Source organism: Mustela erminea, chromosome 3 (genome assembly GCF_009829155.1).
Source record: "Mustela erminea isolate mMusErm1 chromosome 3, mMusErm1.Pri, whole genome shotgun sequence".
Taxonomy (NCBI): domain Eukaryota; kingdom Metazoa; phylum Chordata; class Mammalia; order Carnivora; family Mustelidae; genus Mustela; species Mustela erminea.
This window is the reverse complement of record NC_045616.1, coordinates 99,805,776-99,824,364: the sequence shown is the minus strand read 5'-3', so window position 1 is coordinate 99,824,364 and position 18,589 is coordinate 99,805,776. Positions and strand designations below refer to the sequence as shown.

Sequence of the window (18,589 nt, the reverse complement as noted above, 5' to 3'; positions counted from 1 at the left end):
TCTCCCACTCTCTGCCCTACCCCCCACCCCTGCTCATGTACTCTTTCACTCTCTCTCTCAAATAAATAAATAAAATCTTTTTTTAAAAATTATTTTGTGAGGGCATCTACGTGGCTCAGTTAAGTGTCTGATTTTGGCTCAAGTCATGATCTCTGGGTTGTGGGACTGAGCCCCGAAGAGTCAAGCCCCACATCAAGCCCCTCACTGGGTTCCACACTCCAAAGAGTCTGCTGAAATTCTTTCCCTTGCCCTTCTCCCTCTCAAATAAATAAATCTTTTTTTAAAAATTTATTTATTTATTTGACATAGAGAGAGACAGCGAGAGCAGGAACACAAGCAGGGGGAGTGGCAGAAGGAGAAGCAGGCTTCCTGCTAAGCAGGGAGCCTGATGTGGGGCTCGATCCCAGAAGACCTGAGCTGAAGGCAGATGCTTAATAACTGAGCCACCCAAGTGACCCTCAAATAAATAAATCTTAGAATAAATAAAATCCCATTAGCAAAAATTTTTTTAATTTTAATAAATAAAAGCTTGTTGTAATTAAAACAAAAAATATTTTTTTATGTCAAAATCTATTCATGTGCAACATGGAATGAACGTCTCTTATACCTAAAGTATGGAACACAAGTCTTTTCATCTCTACAATTAACAAAAGGCTCGGGGCGCCTGGGTGGCTCAGTGGGTTAAGCCGCTGCCTTCGGCTCAGGTCATGATCTCGGGGTCCTGGGATCGAGTCCCGCATCGGGCTCTCTGCTCAGCGGGGAGCCTGCTTCCCTCTATCTCTCTCTGCCTGCCTCTCTGCTTACTTGTGATCTCTCTCTGTCAAATAAATAAATAAAATCTTAAAAAAAAAAAAAAGTTTAAAAAAATAAATAAATAAAAACAAAAGGCAAAGTGTGGTACTTAATCAGGTTAAATGCCTTATCTGAGATTAAGAATAAATCAATGACAGAACTGTGCACAAAATTCAATTTCTAGACTCCCTCTGCTATAAGGAGTGAATGGCAATGTAAAACTAGAAAAATCTGCTTAATGACAGGCATATTTGAAGACAGTCCAATCTGGAGAACCCATCAACCAAAATATAGAGTCCTCTTGCCTCTGAATGTACAGTTAAGTGCTACTCCTGATGCTTTGCTGCCATCTCTGAGGAGGCTGGTAAGCAAATGAGGAAACAAAGAACATATTAATCTCAAAACTAAAACATCCGAGAAAAGACTAAGAATCAGAGCTAATGTCCATTTAAAAAGTGTGTGTGTGTTTATGTATATATATGTGTACATGAATATATGTGGAGGAGATACACACACATCAATCACAATAAACCTCCGGAAAGTGGGTTGGAAAAGCCAGAAAAATTAATAGGCACAAAAGGTAGATAGCTAGGGATCAGAAATTCAGTTAAAATCAGTGAGTTGCTTACCAGGACACACAGTGATTTCCTCTGCAGAACTCTCTGGCATAAGGACTAAGCTCCTCTTACTGGTCAAAGCAGCAATGCTGAAAAAGAACCAAACCCCAAGTGAATCCCAGTATAATAAATCAGAACACAGAGCCAAAAGCAATGGTGAGTCATTTACAAAGCCACAGGTAATCTGATACCTGCTGTCCAATACCACAAAATCACAACAGGGAAGCAAGGAATTGGTAGTGAATACTCCAGGCCAGAAATGGAGAAAATAAACATGCTTACAACTCTGGTTCCAGCGAAATCACTGAATCCAAAGAATCCCCTTTTTGAGTCTTTACAAAGGAAAGTTGAAGGGTAAGGACTATCTGTGAACACCCTAGAAGACAAAAATTCCACTCCCATATAAGAATGTCAATGGGGGGGTGATGGGTGGCTCAGTGGGTTAAGCCACTGCCTTTGGCTCAGGTCATGATCTCAGGGTCCTGGGATCGAGTCCCACATCGGGCTCTCTGCTCAGCAGGGAGCCTGCTTCCCTCTCTCTCTGCCTGCCTCTCTGTCTACTGTGATCTCTCTCTGTCAAATAAATAAATAAAATCTTTAAAAAAAAAAAAAAAGAAAGAATGTCAACAGGGGGCACCTACGTGGCTAAGTAGGTTAGACATCTGACTCTTGGTTTCAACTCAGGTCATGATCTCACACGGGTTGTGGGACTGAACCCTGCATTGGGCTCCCTGCTCAGTGGGGTGTCTGTGCTTAAGGATTCTCTCCCTCTGCCCCTTGCCCTGTACACACACTCAAGTGTGCTCTTTCTCTCTCTCTCAAATAAATAAATACATCTTTAGAGAGAGAGAAAAAAAAGAATGTCCATTGTGTTTTATAGCCTCCATCTCAGCCTTCTGAAGGTTAGAGATTTATAAACTCCTAAGAGAAAATATGGAGATTCTCTTGACAACACACTCGCTTTCCCTCACCTTACAGTTCAATTTTCTCTTTATCTCAAGATGTGGCTTTCCAAGCAACAAAAAGATACAATTCCAAATTGCCCTACAGCAAAACCTGCCCATACAAGTTAAATATCTCTTCTGAGAGTAACATAATTATGTACTGCTCCCATCATCCAACCTTTTAGTTTACCCTGCCTGTTCATGGAGTGCAATCTCTTCCTGACACAGGAACACATGGCTGAGAGATCTGAGCATCTGAGCTACCCCCCTCCATGCCTCACAGAACTTTATGACTAGTTTGATCAAGTATGCAAGAGGATACTTAAAAAATAAAACCTCGTATCAACTAAGAACCACAGAGAAGAGAGACTAACCATCACTGATTCATAATAAATAAATCAATCCTGATAGGAAACCACAAGTGATTTCTCTTTCTAAATAAAACATCTTGTAACATTTATTGTAAACCCAAGCCAGACACAGTTTACTCTGCATCTAACATTACGGCTCTATTCAAAGGGTCCATCACAAAACAATTTGCTGACATTTATAAAATGGGCTAATCAACTTGAAGTCAAACCACACTGCCTGCAATTCCAACTCTCTCCTGGTGACAAAGCATATAATCATTTATTAAAACTTACATCTGCTCTGCACAGGCTCACCACAACAAAGCAGAGGGACCTGGAAGAAGCAAAAGGCCTATTCCAGTTAAAACCACTTCCAAAACCATCTTAACAGCGGGAGAATCAAACCAAAACCATATTCTTCAACTCAGAAGGAAATACCTAGTACTATCAATTTAACCAAAACCCTAAGAAGCACAACCAAACTACAGCAAATGGTAATAGGGCCTCAGCTTTCATATGAGAAGCGGAGGTCACTCAACATAAAATTAGCTCTTGAGTAATCCCCAAAGGTCATCTACCATATAAAATGGAAAATTAAAAACCTGATCCAGTCGATAAGCACAGTTCGTAATCAATCAACCACTATATATTATTAAGTGAGAAGACCTAAGAAGGTAATCCCATCAATCAATCGGCAAGAATAACTGAGGAGGTAATGCAAATACAACAATTTAAGGGAAAAATAAGATACAACCAGATTAAAAGTGGCACAGTACAGGGAGTGAGGGTGAGCCATGTTCTCTGTGACCTGAATAATATGAATAATAAAAAAATAAGTCTTAAGAGTACACTTAAAAGATGTATGCAATTTGGACATGCAGATAAAATAAGCATAAGCAGAGGAAATCAAAGGGGACAGGAGGACTAGAAGGACTGTAAAGAAACTAGTCTAGAGCCTTCAGTTTGGCAAAGGAAGCTAAGTTAAGAGAGCAGCAGAATGTAAACACTTTTAGGAATGGTAAAAATGGGATACGTGCCAAAATGGCTGGACTATACCAAAACAACACCACCTTCTAAGATCTCTTCCATTCTAATATATCAGGCTTCTATGAGATACATATTTGAGAACTGGAAGATAATGATTTTTCTCAGTCTGTACATATAAAGGAGCTAAAAGATCCCTGGCAAGCTGTCCCGATACAGTATCACTCATGTGCTTCATCTCTCTTACTCTGGCACCATCAGGGAATTCAGACCCAAAACAACTTATAATCTTACCTTTGTGAGGCAGGTACAGAGTTTCCTTCTTCAGAAGTTTCTTCAACAAATAGCCCTTGGGAAGACTGCAAAGAAATATAACATCCTAAATATACAGGCACAGATGAACTGGTTTCTCCTCTTTAAAAAAACCTTTTAATTGCTCAGCGTTATTACTCCGCAATTAGCAGTAAGAATAAAACATTTTATTTAAGTCAGTAAGTTTCAGTAGAAAAAAAGCATATCCTATGGAGTCAGAAGAGTGGGATTTATATCACAGGTGGATTACTCCTTAACTCTGTAATCTAGGGTGTCACATCTCAATCATCTTAAAATGGTTATTAGACTGCCTCACAGACTTATTATGAGAATTTAAAAAGATAACATAGGTGATGGCCTTTGTAAAATGCAAGACACATGAATATTAATTGATGAGTCAAATGAATCATGATTTCGAAAAAGCTACTATAAAGTTCTGTTGCAGAAGGAGGAAACATAGAGAAAAGCCCAGTTTTCAATGGAAATATTTAACTGGGGAAAACACTGCAATCTGTGAAGAAGTCTCTCTGAACACAACCAAGCCATAACACAGAACATCCCAAAGGGAAGGTTATAAAGATTTCTTTTGCTACAAATCTGCTACTATGATTTTATTATCTGGCTACAGGGATATCTTTTTTAAAATGTAACAAATAGGGACTGGATTTTTAAAAAAGTTTATTTTCTATGATTAATAGTAAAGTTGGTGCAAAGGTCTAATCATTAAATGTAGGTGTACAGAAAAAGCAGCTACTGCTGCCATAGGGAGACTTCGCAGAAGTACCTGAGCTGAGAGGCTTCTTCCAATAGATATAAAGCTACTAGGTGAAGTTTTCAGGGTCTCCTAACGGGATATAAATAACCTAAACAAGTTAGGCATCTCTGTACCACTCAGGCAAATAAAATACACTAAAAAACAGAAATAGCTGATGAGCCTTCCTTCAAAGGAAAGATAAAGCTGTGCAATGATCAGGAATACAGTCATTATGAAAAATGAGGGTTGAACAAACTGTCAAAAGGACTAAAATACAACAGCAATAAATACATCACCTATTTGTTTGAATTCAGTAGTGTAAGTTTCATTACTGAAATAAAAAAAAAAAAAAGTAGATACTGACACCTAGTGTCCATTTAATAGATTTTACCATCTTAGAATAACTATAGTTGACTAAACTTGGGCTTCAGAAGCCATCAAGGCAATGGTGAGTTATAAGATACCTCCATCTCTACCTTCGGCTAAAGCATACCGTTCTGTTTTTTGTTTTGTTTTGTTTTTCTTTAATTACTGTATACCCATTAAGTGCCAAGCCCTTATGAAAATCACTTTTCATTATCTCCTTTAATCCTCACAAGAATTTTTTGAGGCAGAAACTGTAAAAAGTTTTTTTTGGAAATGAGGAAAGTGAAACTTTGATGGGTTGCCCAAAATTACAGAGTTGGTCAAAAGTGGAGCTGGGATCAGACTCCAAAATACATGTTCTAACCATTATTGTTATGTTTACTCAAATAATCTTACAATCATTTCGACACAGTAATTCCAAGAATGTCTTCATTTCAATAAATCATTTTTAATTTCTAAACTTATACCTCAATGACCGCAATCTGAACATAAAGGTAAAGTGAGGTTCTTCCAGAATATGAAAATAACATAGCAAAACAAGCAAACAAAATTTTATTAGAATATCCATATAATCAATTTGAACAGGGATGCATGATATGAATATAACTTAACCTAAGGAAGCTGTGGCCCAATCAAGACGTTGAATTTGCCTAAAGAAATAAAATGTTACTGAAAAAGGGATGATAGTCTGCAATGAATCTAAAAAATAAAAATCCAAAGATTCAGAATCAAGCAGTGTCTTCAACATCATAGCTTGATAAGTAAAAATAAACAGACACATCATCTGGTCACCAGAGAAATGTCCTCTATTATCATGTACTAGTAGCTTATCAGTCTTTCCATAGACTAGCTGAATCATCCCTTAACTATTACCATTTCCTAATTACTATTTTCAGCCCTCTAGGTACCTTCATCCTAGGAGGTACAGTAGTAGATGGTGGACCTGAATACTGTGGTCACTAAAAATGTCTATCTTGCATAATAAATTAACAAACTGTCATTTGGTGTACATATCAGCTCGAAGTTTGACAAGTCAAAGTCAGTTTTCACACCCCCCCACACACAATCCAGCCATTTCTGAAATACAAATTCCAGTATCTGGACTGAAAAATTAAAGATCAGACCCAGAAACGTAGTGACCACATCAATATGCTACTACTCCCACTTTCCTGCTGTATGGCCATCAAGATGATCTCTCCATCTTCATCAACCCCTCTATTGTTTCTGTGATGCCAGAAGTTAGTTATATGATTCAAAAGCTTTTATAACCTTCATATATACTTAAAGTGATTTGCCCGAAGGTGAATGTTTTTCTAAGTCCCTAGTTCTGGGAACCTTTTGCTATCTCTGTCAACCAAGGAGTCTCATAACTGGGCAGCTCCAGCAAAGTCATAACAATAGAAAATGTTTAATAAGCACATAAATTCTTTATACCCACAGTTCCTGAAAGCAAAACACCAATATAAGTGGTGAAATTACAACTGTAGACTTTCATTATTTGACTATAAAATTAGTAAGTTAGTTTATTTTGTTTTGTTTTTTAAAGATACTATTCTGTGTTGGCAAGACTGCAGTGAACTAGGCATTCTCATGCATTGCTGAAAGGAAGGAGTACACATATGAGCAACCTTTCTGAAATGCAATTTGGCAATAAACAGCAAGTCCTATTTTTATGTTCATAGCTCTTTAATCCAGAATCTTCCTTGCTCCCTATCTCTAAGAATAATTATTTTATTTATTTATCTTTTTAAGATTTTATGTTTAAAAGTAATCTCCACACCCAACATGGGGCTTGAACTCACAACCCCAAGATCAAGAGTTGCACATTCCACCAACTAAGCCAGCCAGGCTCCCCAAAGGATACTAATTGTAAATAAAATAGTATTTTATTGGGGCGCCTGGGTGGCTCAGTGGGTTAAGCCTCTGCCTTCGGCTTGGGTCATGATCTCAGGGTCCTGGGATCAAGCCCTGCATCGGGCTCTCTGCCTCCCTCTCTGCCTACTTGTGATCTCTCTCTGCCAAATAAATAAATTTTTTAAAGACAGTATTTTATTTTAAAAAAATGTTTATCATTGGGGCGCCTGGGTGGCTCAGTGGGTTAAGCCGCTGCCTTCAGCTCGGGTCGTGATCTCAGGGTCCTGGGATCGAGTCCCGCATCGGGCTCTCTGCTCAGCAGGGAGCCTGCTTCCTCCTCTCTCTCTCTGCCTGCCTCTCTGCCTACTTTGTAGTCTCTCTCTGTCAAATAAATAAATCAAAAATCTTTAAAAAAAAAAATGTTTATCATAGCAAAATATCCAACAATAGGAAAAGGGTTAAAATATTATGATAAATTCATAAACCAGAATATTACATAGTCATTAAAAGTGAAATCTATAAATAATTTTAACATCATAAGAAAATGTTTATATAATGTAACTTAAATACAAAAATATTAAAAAAATACAAAAATATGATATGATGGAAACCATATAAAAATAAGTATAGAAGATAAAATGAAGGAATATATCACTAGATAACAGGATTGTGAATGCTTTCAACTTTATTCTTTAAACTTTTCAGCATTTTTCAACAGTTCTGATTTCTAAAATTAATGTTAATGACAATGACTACATTGGATACTTACTAGGTTGTATGCCTGGTCTCCTTTTACTGAGGCCAGTACGTCACCCCTCCTACTGTATTATAGCAGTGGACTCAGCCATTTGTACAATTTGACACAGACCTCACTTTAGGCCACAGTCAACTGGGCTGGTGAAGACTATAACCGCAACGGGGCAGTTAAGTCCTTTCCTAGAAATTTGAAATTGGTATTGACAAAGAAAAATATCTCCTTTAACCTGTATTAAAGTTTAGGAGTTGTAGGATCAGTGTCTTCCACCAACCACTGTGAAAGAGAAGCAAATGAAGCCAATACACAGGTGAGAAAAATGAAGAAGATACAATATAGCAATGAGATACAGAAAAATTATTCTAAACCATATACCTTGTCCATGCTTGGTTACCATCCTGTTTTAGAATTTATGAGGCACCCGATTTCCTTATGATTAAGTACTCTTTTTAATTAAACTAGCTTGATTTGATTGGTTGTGGCCAAATAGTACCAAACAATAATACTATCAGTAGTAGTTGGTGGCCAGTTCAGGGAAGTTAGAGAACTTCAACCAATGGCCGCCATTAGGTTCTGAACACTTCCAAGCCATCTCAAATGCACTGCTTTCAAATGTCAGAACTTGACAGAAGTCTATGTTCTACAACTCTGGCCCCTGGGATTTTCAAGCTAACAAAATGAATTACAATAAATCAGTCAACAAATATAATAAATAAATGTTCATTCTTTAGAATTTATTTATTCTCTAAAGTGGAAGTCTCTCTTAGTTGCAAAGAACTAACAAACAAAACATGTTATAAGCACAAACTAACCTTCCTTTGGAAAAGACCCAAGTCACTAGAAGAACTGTTAAGAAAAATGCTTTTTCTTTCTATATAGCAACCTTTCCAGAATGTGGATCTTCAAGGCTGCTGAGAAAGAATGATTCCCACAGGTACCCTCAATGAATGGTCTTCTGATCCCTTAGAGAGAACTACCATTTAATGAGTGCCTATAATCTCCTAAACATCATAGTAGACATTTTACATAATTCACTTTAATCATTAAAACTATTGTTCATGAACTGCTATTCCCAATTTACAGATGTAAAAACTAAGATTCAGAGAGGTTAAATGGCTTGCTCAAGGACATACATAAAAGTCAAAATTCAAACTCCAAATCCATGCTCTCTACACTATACTATGATGTTTCTTATAGCTTCCATTTCCTAAACCCTTATTATAAGAGAAATAAATAACAGCAAAACAAAACCAAAAACTCAGAGCCCAAAAACAGAAATAGCAACAAAGAACAGTACAATCATAAAACAGAATACTCTTTAAACGTATAGTTTACACAGTTTTTAACTATATGATTGCTTTTATAATATCCAGAGGGAAAAAAAATAGAACATAAGCTTTGATATATAATACAATCTAGATATGTCAGAAAAAAACTGAAAAGACAACCTAAATGTTCCCAAACAGGGGACTGTTTTTGGTAAATATAAAATATTTTATTTTATATAAATTTATTATATATCTTATTATATAAAAATAAATTTATTATATAAAATATAAAATAAAAAAGTAAAAAATAAAAAAATACACTGGAAGATTATCTACTCTTCATATCAAAAAGGACCACTTTCCCTAATAAAGGGTACCTACAAACAAATAAGACAGTTGAAAAAGAAAAATGCCCATAAGATCTAACCAGACAGAAAAGGAACTATAAATGGATTTCAACTGTAAGCCAATAACAGAAATGCAAATTAAGACTGTATTGAGATAGTATTTTTCATTCCTCAAATTGGCAAAGGTCAGAAAGTCCTGATAGTATTGATTTGGAATTGGTAGTGGGAAGCTGGTACTAATACACTGTTGTGAATGTAAACTGACACAATCTCTATGGAAGAAAATTTGGCAAGAGTAACAAAACTGTAAATGCATATGTCCTTTGATCCACCAATTACATCTACAAGAAATTATGCAAATATTTCCCATATGGATGAAACATCTTCATATAAGAGTAATCAGTGCAGTAGTGTTTGTAACAGTAAAATATTAGAAACAACCTAAAAGTCCACCAAAGGGGTACTGGATAAAATAAACTCATCTGAACACCATATATTACACACCCAAAAAGGGAAGAAATTCTTTATATATGTGTGTTATGGAATGATCTCAGAAATATTTCAATGAAGAAAAGCAAGGTGCAGAATAATGTGTAGATTATGGGGTCATTTGTGTAATAATAGGTGAGAAAAAGAGTATGTATACAAATCTGTTTGTACCACATATAATATCTTAGAAGGATACACTAGAATATTACAGGTTGACTTCAGGGAAGGGACTGGTTGGCTTGAGAAGGGGACAGGAGACAGACTGCATTGACATCTTTCCGATCCATGGGCCATATGAGTATTATTACCTATTCAAAAACTTATCTTTTTAGAATAAAAATTTTAAACATAAAAATTAAATTATGATACATCCATATATAGAATAATGTTTTCAAGTATACTTAATAGGAAAAGATCTAACATAAACTACGAAGTGGGAAAAAGAAACAGCTTATACATTAGAGTCTTCATTTTGTTGAAAATTTTAAGAGAAAAAATATTTTTAAATGCATAGAAATAATGATTGCCTCTTGGTCTGAGATTATGGGTAATTTTTTCTTCTTTACACTCTTCTGTACTTTCCTAATTTTCCATAGGGAGCACGTGTTACTTTAAAAATCAGGAAAAAAGACCACAAAAAGAACAAATAGCTATAATAATCCTTGTTTAAACTGTGAATAAATCATCCTTAATCACAGCATCGCTGACCCTTACCTGACCATGACTGGTTGTTGGTTCTTCCTCCAACAAAAGTTTCTCTTTCAAGCTTTTAATTGGGCTTTCTTGGAAATCCTTGGTTTTTGAGTGCCAGACAGATGCCCTAGACTCCTGCCTCTCCTCTTTGTCTTCATCTCCCATATCTTCTGAGATGCCTTCATTTTTTTCACTAGCCTGATCTCCTTGGCCACATTCATTCTGGATCAGAGAAGGAGGTCTAGGTAACACTGGTTCCCCAAACCCTTTTTTTTTAAAGAGCTGCCTCTGAGCCATTTTTAGGCTCTTTTGATAAACCTCCAACTGGCAGAGAATGACCTTGGTATATTGGTTAGGATCTACTCCAGCAGGGCAGAATGGAATACCCCAGAAGTAGTGCACAGTGCCCCCAACATCCTGGGGACCTTTGGCATCTGCTGGGATAGGCAGACAGTGCCTAGATGTGTCCCCCCTACCCTGGGCAGCTTTGTGAAAAACACAACCCCTCCCAGTACTTTCCTGTGGCTTCCCACACTGTGTGTGCTCAGCCAAGTGGCCAGTACATCTGTCAAAACATTTAATGTTCTCATTCTCAAACACTGGCTGGCTTGACTGATCCCAGCTTCCTGAGCTGCCAAAGACCGGCTCCTCTTCAGTTTTTTCAGTGTGGTCCCAAGGCTCCTCTCTTTCCTCAGCCTCGTTTCCCTGACTGATATGTGAGCCTTTAAACAGTGATGGAGGTACCAGCTGCCATATGCCTGTAGGTATTTGAGAAAAAGTAGGGCTAAGGACAAACTGTTCTTTATTAAGAGGGCTTGGTAAGTAATCACTTACCAAGAATTACATAATGTGGGTAAAAGGCTCTTCTTTGTGCTTAACCAAATGTTGACTTTTCCTTGGAGATAAAAGTATGCTGGGTATTAGTGAGATTTCAACTATTTTCAGATTTAACCTCTTTAATACCACCAAAGGGATTTGGGGCATTTCTGTATATCTACTCTCAGCACGAGATCCCTGTGATATAGTTATACTTGATGAGTGGAAGGAGTCAGAACAGGGAGACATGCCTTCAGTGGTCCCAGAGTCTGTGGTTTTCTCTTGGTGGGACTGTGAAGATGGTCCAGTGGCCAGAGGTCGAGATCTGGTAGCAGAAACATCAGAAGGCCGGCAACTCTGAAACAAGTGATCCCACACCAGACCAGGTTTATTATTAAAATAGCTATACATGAAGGGTCACAGGAAGGACAAAACAGGGAAGCCACTGTCCCCTAAGAGATTCTCCTGTCCAAAATGTAGATGCTCAATTCAAATGATTTCCACAATGTGTACCAAAAGCCTACTATGTGCAAAATGCTATAGTAGATCACTATACTAAGTCCTTTTCTAATATAGAAACATGAATGACATAAAGGATGGCTTAGGACCTGCCACTGGCAAATATCCTTCACATTTAAAATAATTTCAAATATGCATTTTCAAACCACAATTTAACATTATCTGAAAAATGTTCAACTGCTCATTTTTTCCCCCAAAACCCACCTCTAGTTTCTCATTGCCTTTGATCTCCCCCAAAACAGGAGAGGTAAGCACCTTATCTTGCTCCCTTTTAGTTTCTTGGGACTTGGTAACTCTTTTCAAAAGCTGCCAACTACTAAGCTCTCTTAACCATGTATTGAAAATCTGTGGGATGGAAGAAAACTCTTTCATATAAAATTAATAGAACACTTCAAATTGGGTTCACCAACAATTTGACAAGCACTTTAAAAATTATTATGGGAAATATCTGTTAGTTAAAAACCCTATGAACTACTACACCTAGTTCCTAATGCAACTGTAGCACTGCAGAAGTAATAAAAATATATATACTGCTGATCAAGCTTCACAAACTTTTTCAACGTAGCATATTTACATTCAGGCTTTCTGCAATGGCTTTCCTCAAGAGTTCCTCTTCTTCCTCCTCCTGGCTGTTCATCTCCCTAGCTTCCTGCTCACTCATTTTGAGAGCCAGAGCAAACTGTTCCTCTTCTGTCATTTCTGTAAGAGGATAAGAAAAAGAGAGGAGAGAACACTGCAAATATTACTGAATAAGCACAGAAACAAGAAACAGAAATTATTAAACTTTTCAAACGAAAACACTACAGACCATTTAGTACAATTTTATACTCTTATGAGGAAAGACCCAAAAGGTAAGGTGTTGGCCAAGATAAATAACAGTTGTTTCAATAAGTATCTTGGGTTAACTAGACTGTAAACTCTCATAAAGGCAGAGTTTTTGCCAATTTTGGTCACTCTTTGATCTCCTATGTATAAAAGAATGTCTGGCACCTGATACTCAATAAATACTTGACAAATGAATAGAGGAACTGGCTCCCATTCCAGGGTTTTTTGCTACATATCACATTGCTTTGTGCTCAATACTTAACCAGAAGAATTTTACGCTTCAGAATCCTCTTATTTACCCAGCAGAAAAGAACATCCCTAATGACCAAAATGTGATTTCCAAACACTATTTCCATTAAAGACAACTGGGGTACCTTGGAGAAAGGTACCAGGGCATACAAAGGTATAGTGGCGATTCCAAGTCTGGAGCATGAAATACAGAAGATCTGTTAGATCTAGATATCTAGAATATCTGTTGTGAATGAATTATCTATCAGACACTACTAGGGTTAACTTAGTAACCAATTTTAAAGGGTTCTCACTGGCCAAAACTTGAACTGGAATATCAATAAGAATAATCACTGCAATGAACTAAGACATCAAATATGTTTACATTTATGAGTTTTAAGGACACTTAAAAAAAAAAAAAAAAAAAAACCTGGGGCGCCTGGGTGGCTCAGTGGGTTAAGCTTCTGCCTTTGGCTAAGGTCATGATCTCAGGGTCCTGGGATCGAGCCCCGCATCAGGCTCTCTGTTCAGCAGGGAGCCTGCTTCCCCTCTCTACTTGTAATCTCTCTGTCAAATAAATAAATAAAATCTTTTTTAAAAAATGCCACACAACTGGGGCGCCTGGCTGGCTCAGTCAGTGGAGCATGCAATTCCTGTCTTACATCACTGGGCTTGAGTTCAAAGCCCATACTTCATGTAGAGATTACTTAAAAATAAAATCTTCAAAACAAAAACAAAAACACACAACTAAGTGGTCACCATTGAAGAATGTTAGTGGATCAACTATTTTGTTTTTTCAAATGTTTTTCTTAAATTTAAAATTTAGGTATTTATCATACAGTACATATTGGTTTCTGGAGTAGAAGTCAGCAATTTATCACTTACAAACATTATTCAGTGTTCATCATAACAAGTGCCCTGCTTAATAACCACCACCCATTCAGCCCATCCCCTAACCACTTTCCTCCATCAACCCTCAGTTTGTTCTCTATCGTTAAGAGTCTCTTATGGCTTGTTTCCCTCTCTCCTTTTTTTCTCTTCCCCCTTTCCATATGTTCATCTGTTTTCTTTCTTAAATTCTTTGTGAGATCATATGGTATATGGTGGATCAACTGATAAATAAAAAAGAATCAAGCCTGTGCCCTATTCTTTCAAAACAAGCAACATTACAGGATAACCAAATAGATGAAGAGAAGTTTCTCTTTAAAGAATTATTCTGGGGTGCCTGGGTAGCTCAGTTGGTTAAGCGTCTGCCTTCGGCTCAGGTCATGATCCCAGGGTCCTGGGATCAAGCGCTGTTTCTGGCTCTTGGCTCAGTGAGCCTGCTTCACCCTCTCCTCCGCCTAATGCTCCTCCTGCTGTTCTCTTTCTAGTTCTGTCAAATGAATAAATAAAATTTTAAAAAAAGAATTAGGGATCCTTAAAACTGAATCCAGACATAAAAAATGCACCCTACCGAATACAAAATGACTTTAAATAGAATGAAAACATATCAAAATTTGTGGGATGACCTAACACAATATTTACAGAAACATGTATAGGTGTTTATGATTTTTTTTAATACTTTATTTATTTGACAGAGAGAGAACACAAGCAAGGGAAGAGGGAGAAGCAGGCTCCTCACTAAGAGCCCATCACAGGGCTCGATCCCAGGACCCCAGGACCATGACCTGAGCCAAAGGCAGATGCTTTATGACTGAGCCACCCAGGAACCCCTCATGATCATATTACAAAAGAAAAAAGTTTAGGGGCACCACGGTGGCTCAGTCAGTTGAGCAGCTGACTCTTAATTTCAGCTCAGGTCATGATCTTGGGGCCTCAGATCGAGCCCCACATAGGGCCTGCGCTCAGCATGCAGTTCGCTTGAAATTCTCTCCCTCTTCCTCTGCCCCACCCTCTGCTCTCTCTCTTTAAAATAAATAAACCTAAAAAGAAAAAAGTTTAAAATCAATTATGTAAGCTTCACACTTTAAGAAACTAGAAAATGAAGAGTGAAATTAACCCAAAGTAAAGAGAAATATAAAGAATAGAAATAAACAAAATAGAGGGTGCCATACAAAAGGGAAAAAAATTAAAGCAGCAAAAACTGGTTCTATGAAAAAATCAAAATTTACAAAAATGTAACTAGATCAAGGAAAAAAAGAAGAGAAAACACAAATTAATAATATCATGAATAACACAAGGGATAGATACTACAGATTCTACAGTCATGAAAAAAATAATAAAGGAATACTGTGGGTAATTTTTTTTGAAGATTTTATTTATTTATTTGATAGACAGAGACACAGTGAGAAAGGGAACACAACCAGGGGACTGGGAGAGAGAGAGGAGCAGACTTCTTGCAGAGCAGGGAGCCGGATGCGGGGCTTGTTCTAAGAACCCTGGAATCATGACCTGAGCGGAAGGCAGACACTTAATGACTGAGCCACCCAGCTGTACTGTGGACAATTATAAATAAAAAAATCTGACAACTTGGATCATGCATTCTTAAAAGGGGTGACATTATCTCCAAATGGACAAAAACTGGTTCTAGGAGATCAAAAAAATCTTACTCTCTTATTTATAAAACACAGATATACAGGGGCACCTGGGTGGCTCAGTTGGTTAAGAGTCTGATTCTTGGTTTTAGCTCGGGTCTCAATCTCAGGGTCTTGAATTCAAGACCTACACTGGGCTCCACACTAGGCAGGGAGCCTACTTTAAAATGAAACAAAACAAAACAAAACACACACAGATATACAAATCAATATATAAATGGGATCTATAGCACTATCTGTGGTATTAAAATTTCATGGGGACAGGTGGTTAGGGAAAAATATCTAAAAAGGAACCTTTAGGGAACAACAAGGAAAAGAGGACTGAAACACTGATTATGTTGAAACAAAACAAAATTACTGAAAACCCAAATTATGAAAAATGACACAAGAAACAGAAAAACTGAATAGTTTTATATCTAATAAGAAATTAAATTTATGATTAAAAAAACTTTTTGTTGGGGCACCTGGGTGGCTCAGTTGGTTAAGTGTCTGCCTTTGGCTCAGATCATGATTCCAGGGTCCTGTGAATGAGCCCGCATTGGGCTCCCTGCTCAACAGAGAGAGGCTGCTTCTCTCTCTCCCTCTGCCTGCCACTCTTCTTACACGTGCTATCTCTCTGTCAAATAAATAAAATCTTAAAAAAAAAAAAAAAAACTTTTCCTTAAAGAAAATCCCAAAACTATGTGACATTCATCACTAGTGAATTCTATCAAAGAATGAAGGAAAAATTAATGTCAAACTAATTCAGAAAATAAGGCAACCATCTACCCAAATTGATTTATAGAATCAACACAATCCCAATCAAAATCCCAACAAGCTTGTTTAATGGAACAAAAAATTCAGGAATAGACCCACACATTGATTTTCAACAACAAGGACAGGCTTTTCAACACACACTGCTACAACAACTGGATATCCATGAGAAAAATTATCCCCAACCCTTATCTCACACTATATATAAAAATTAACTCAAAATGGATCACACATCTAAATACAAAAGCTAAACTATAAAAATTCTAGAAGAAAACGTAAGTGAAAACCCTTGTAATCTTGGGGTACTCAAAGATTGCTTAGACAAGACTCAGAAAAAAGCATAAAAGAAAAAAGTGGACTTCATCAAAATTTAAATCTTCTTAAGAAAATAAAAAGGTAAGACACAAAATGGGAGCACACATTTGCAACATATATTCATACATTAGATATGTAATCTGACAAAGGACTTATATCCAAAATAAAGAATTCCTTCAATTTAATAAGAAAACAAGTAATCTAAATTTTAAAATAATGAGAAGGGGATCTAAACAGATACTTCACAAAAGAAAATACCAGAATGACTAATAAGCACATGAATAGATCATTAGTCATCAGGAAAATGCAAATTAAAATGAGACAGTAGGGGTGCCTGGGTTGCATCTGACTTCAGCTCAGACCATGATCTCAAGGGTCCTGGGATTGAGCCCTAGAATGTACTATGTATTCAGTGGGGAGTCTGCTTCTACCCCTCTCTCTGCCCCTCCCCCACGCTCATGTCCTCTCACCCTCTCTCTCAAATAAGTATTTTTTTTAAAAATTTGAGATGGGGGCGCCTGGGTGGCTCAGTGGGTTAAAGCCTCTGCTTTCAGCTCAGGTCATGACCCCAGGGTCCTGGGATGGAGCCCCACACTGTGCTCTCTGCTCAGCGGAGATCCTGCTTCCTCCTCTCTCTCCCTGCCTGCCTCTCTTGCCTATTTGTGACCTCTGTCTGTCAAATAAATAAAAAAATCTTAAAAAAAAGAAAAAAAATTTCAGATGGTACTAATGCCACTAAAATAGCTGAAGTGAGAAACACTGACATTCCTATTGAGTCACTAAATCAAAAAAAAAAAATTTGATTACATCTTTAAGTTCAATTTAAGAGAACCAAGAACCATATAATGCAAAAGAGATAATTTTGAGTTCTTTGTAATACTCTCCTTTTCAAAACACCTTATTTCCCTAAAAGTTCTGGAGAGATTACACTTTTCTACATTAGCTGATGTATTCTCCAGATTCTTCCCTCTTGCTCCATCATTAGAACAAAAACTTTAATTTAGTAACACAGTGTGTTTCTGTTTTCTAGTACACAGGAAGGAAGCTCCAGAAGCAGTCTTGGGTTTAAAACTTGATTTTTGCTTCTTTAGGTGTCTAGTCTTCAGCAGGTTACTTATCCTGTATACCTGGGTACTGGCGCTGGTCTTTAATAATCTCCCTCTCCCTTTTTGTTTCATTTAGTCTATTGTGGACATGCATGAGGAGTAATTATACTCTTGACTTTAGGGATTCTCATGTAAATGCCATGACTCTGTAATACTTATTTTAGGTCAAACATATATAAACTTGAGGTAATAATATTTAAGGCTGTTATGAGGATTAATCTAATACATGTAAAATGCTTAGAAAGTGATTGGCACATAACAACGATCCAATAATTGTTCACTACTATTAATTAATAATTAAATTATGTATTGTCATTATGTATTAATTAAAGAAATCCAAAACCTCAATTCAGATTATCTTTCTAACAGTCATTTTATGTATATTTTATTAACAGCCTATAACCACATAACTTGACAAAGCTACTGTTACGTATTTAATTTTAACCACAATCAGAATTAGTTACTCACTATAACCGTCTCTTATTTTCACATATCAACCATAAACTGAGACTAAAGTCCAATAAAAATCACTGTTGACTAGGATTCATTTTACTTAACTTCTCTACTATATAAATACCTAATGATTAGTAGAAAAGGAAAAACAGTTTTTCCCCGGATCGTGCACCTATAAGGAAAATATGAGCAAGTGTCAACCTTAGCATCTCTAAATAAACTGACTCACTCAGCTTATCAAATGATTCTGCTGAGCTAAACACACAGTAGTACACAATTTGCGTGAGGCTGATTATGCTGATCATAATTTATGATGATTAACATCTCCCAACATCCAGGTTAGCCTCCCACTGAGATGTGCAAACAGGCTGTTAACAAACCAAATCACAAAATTAGACAGTACCTATCAAGAGAACCTGTATAATTTGGGGGTATTTGAAATGGCTGAAAGGGAACATTTCATATAACAAAAAAATGAACAAGATAAATTATTTTCCTGCTGAAATCTTTTCC

The 18,589-nt window shown here is 36.9% G+C and overlaps 1 protein-coding gene across 8 annotated transcripts in view; it reads right to left on the bottom strand.

The window, feature by feature from the left end:
• Window positions 1-18,589, bottom strand: part of UIMC1 (ubiquitin interaction motif containing 1) — a 134,844-nt gene that overhangs the window by 48,466 nt on the left and 67,789 nt on the right. For 6 of the 8 annotated variants that reach the window (XR_004284099.1, XR_004284100.1, XM_032336929.1 and 3 more), the window contains 5 exons: window positions 12,434-12,558; window positions 11,592-11,697; window positions 10,546-11,282; window positions 3,982-4,046; window positions 1,422-1,498 (listed from right to left, as the gene is read on the bottom strand). Coding sequence is in view for 6 of the 8 variants with exons in the window: in XM_032336929.1 (XP_032192820.1) it covers window positions 1,422-1,498; window positions 3,982-4,046; window positions 10,546-11,282; window positions 11,592-11,697; window positions 12,434-12,558 (1,110 nt within the window). In the remaining 2 variants the exon portion in view is untranslated. The remainder of the gene's footprint in view (window positions 1-1,421; window positions 1,499-3,981; window positions 4,047-10,545; window positions 11,283-11,591; window positions 11,698-12,433; window positions 12,559-18,589) is intronic. The other 2 variants (XM_032336933.1, XM_032336935.1) reach the window with 2 other exon arrangements.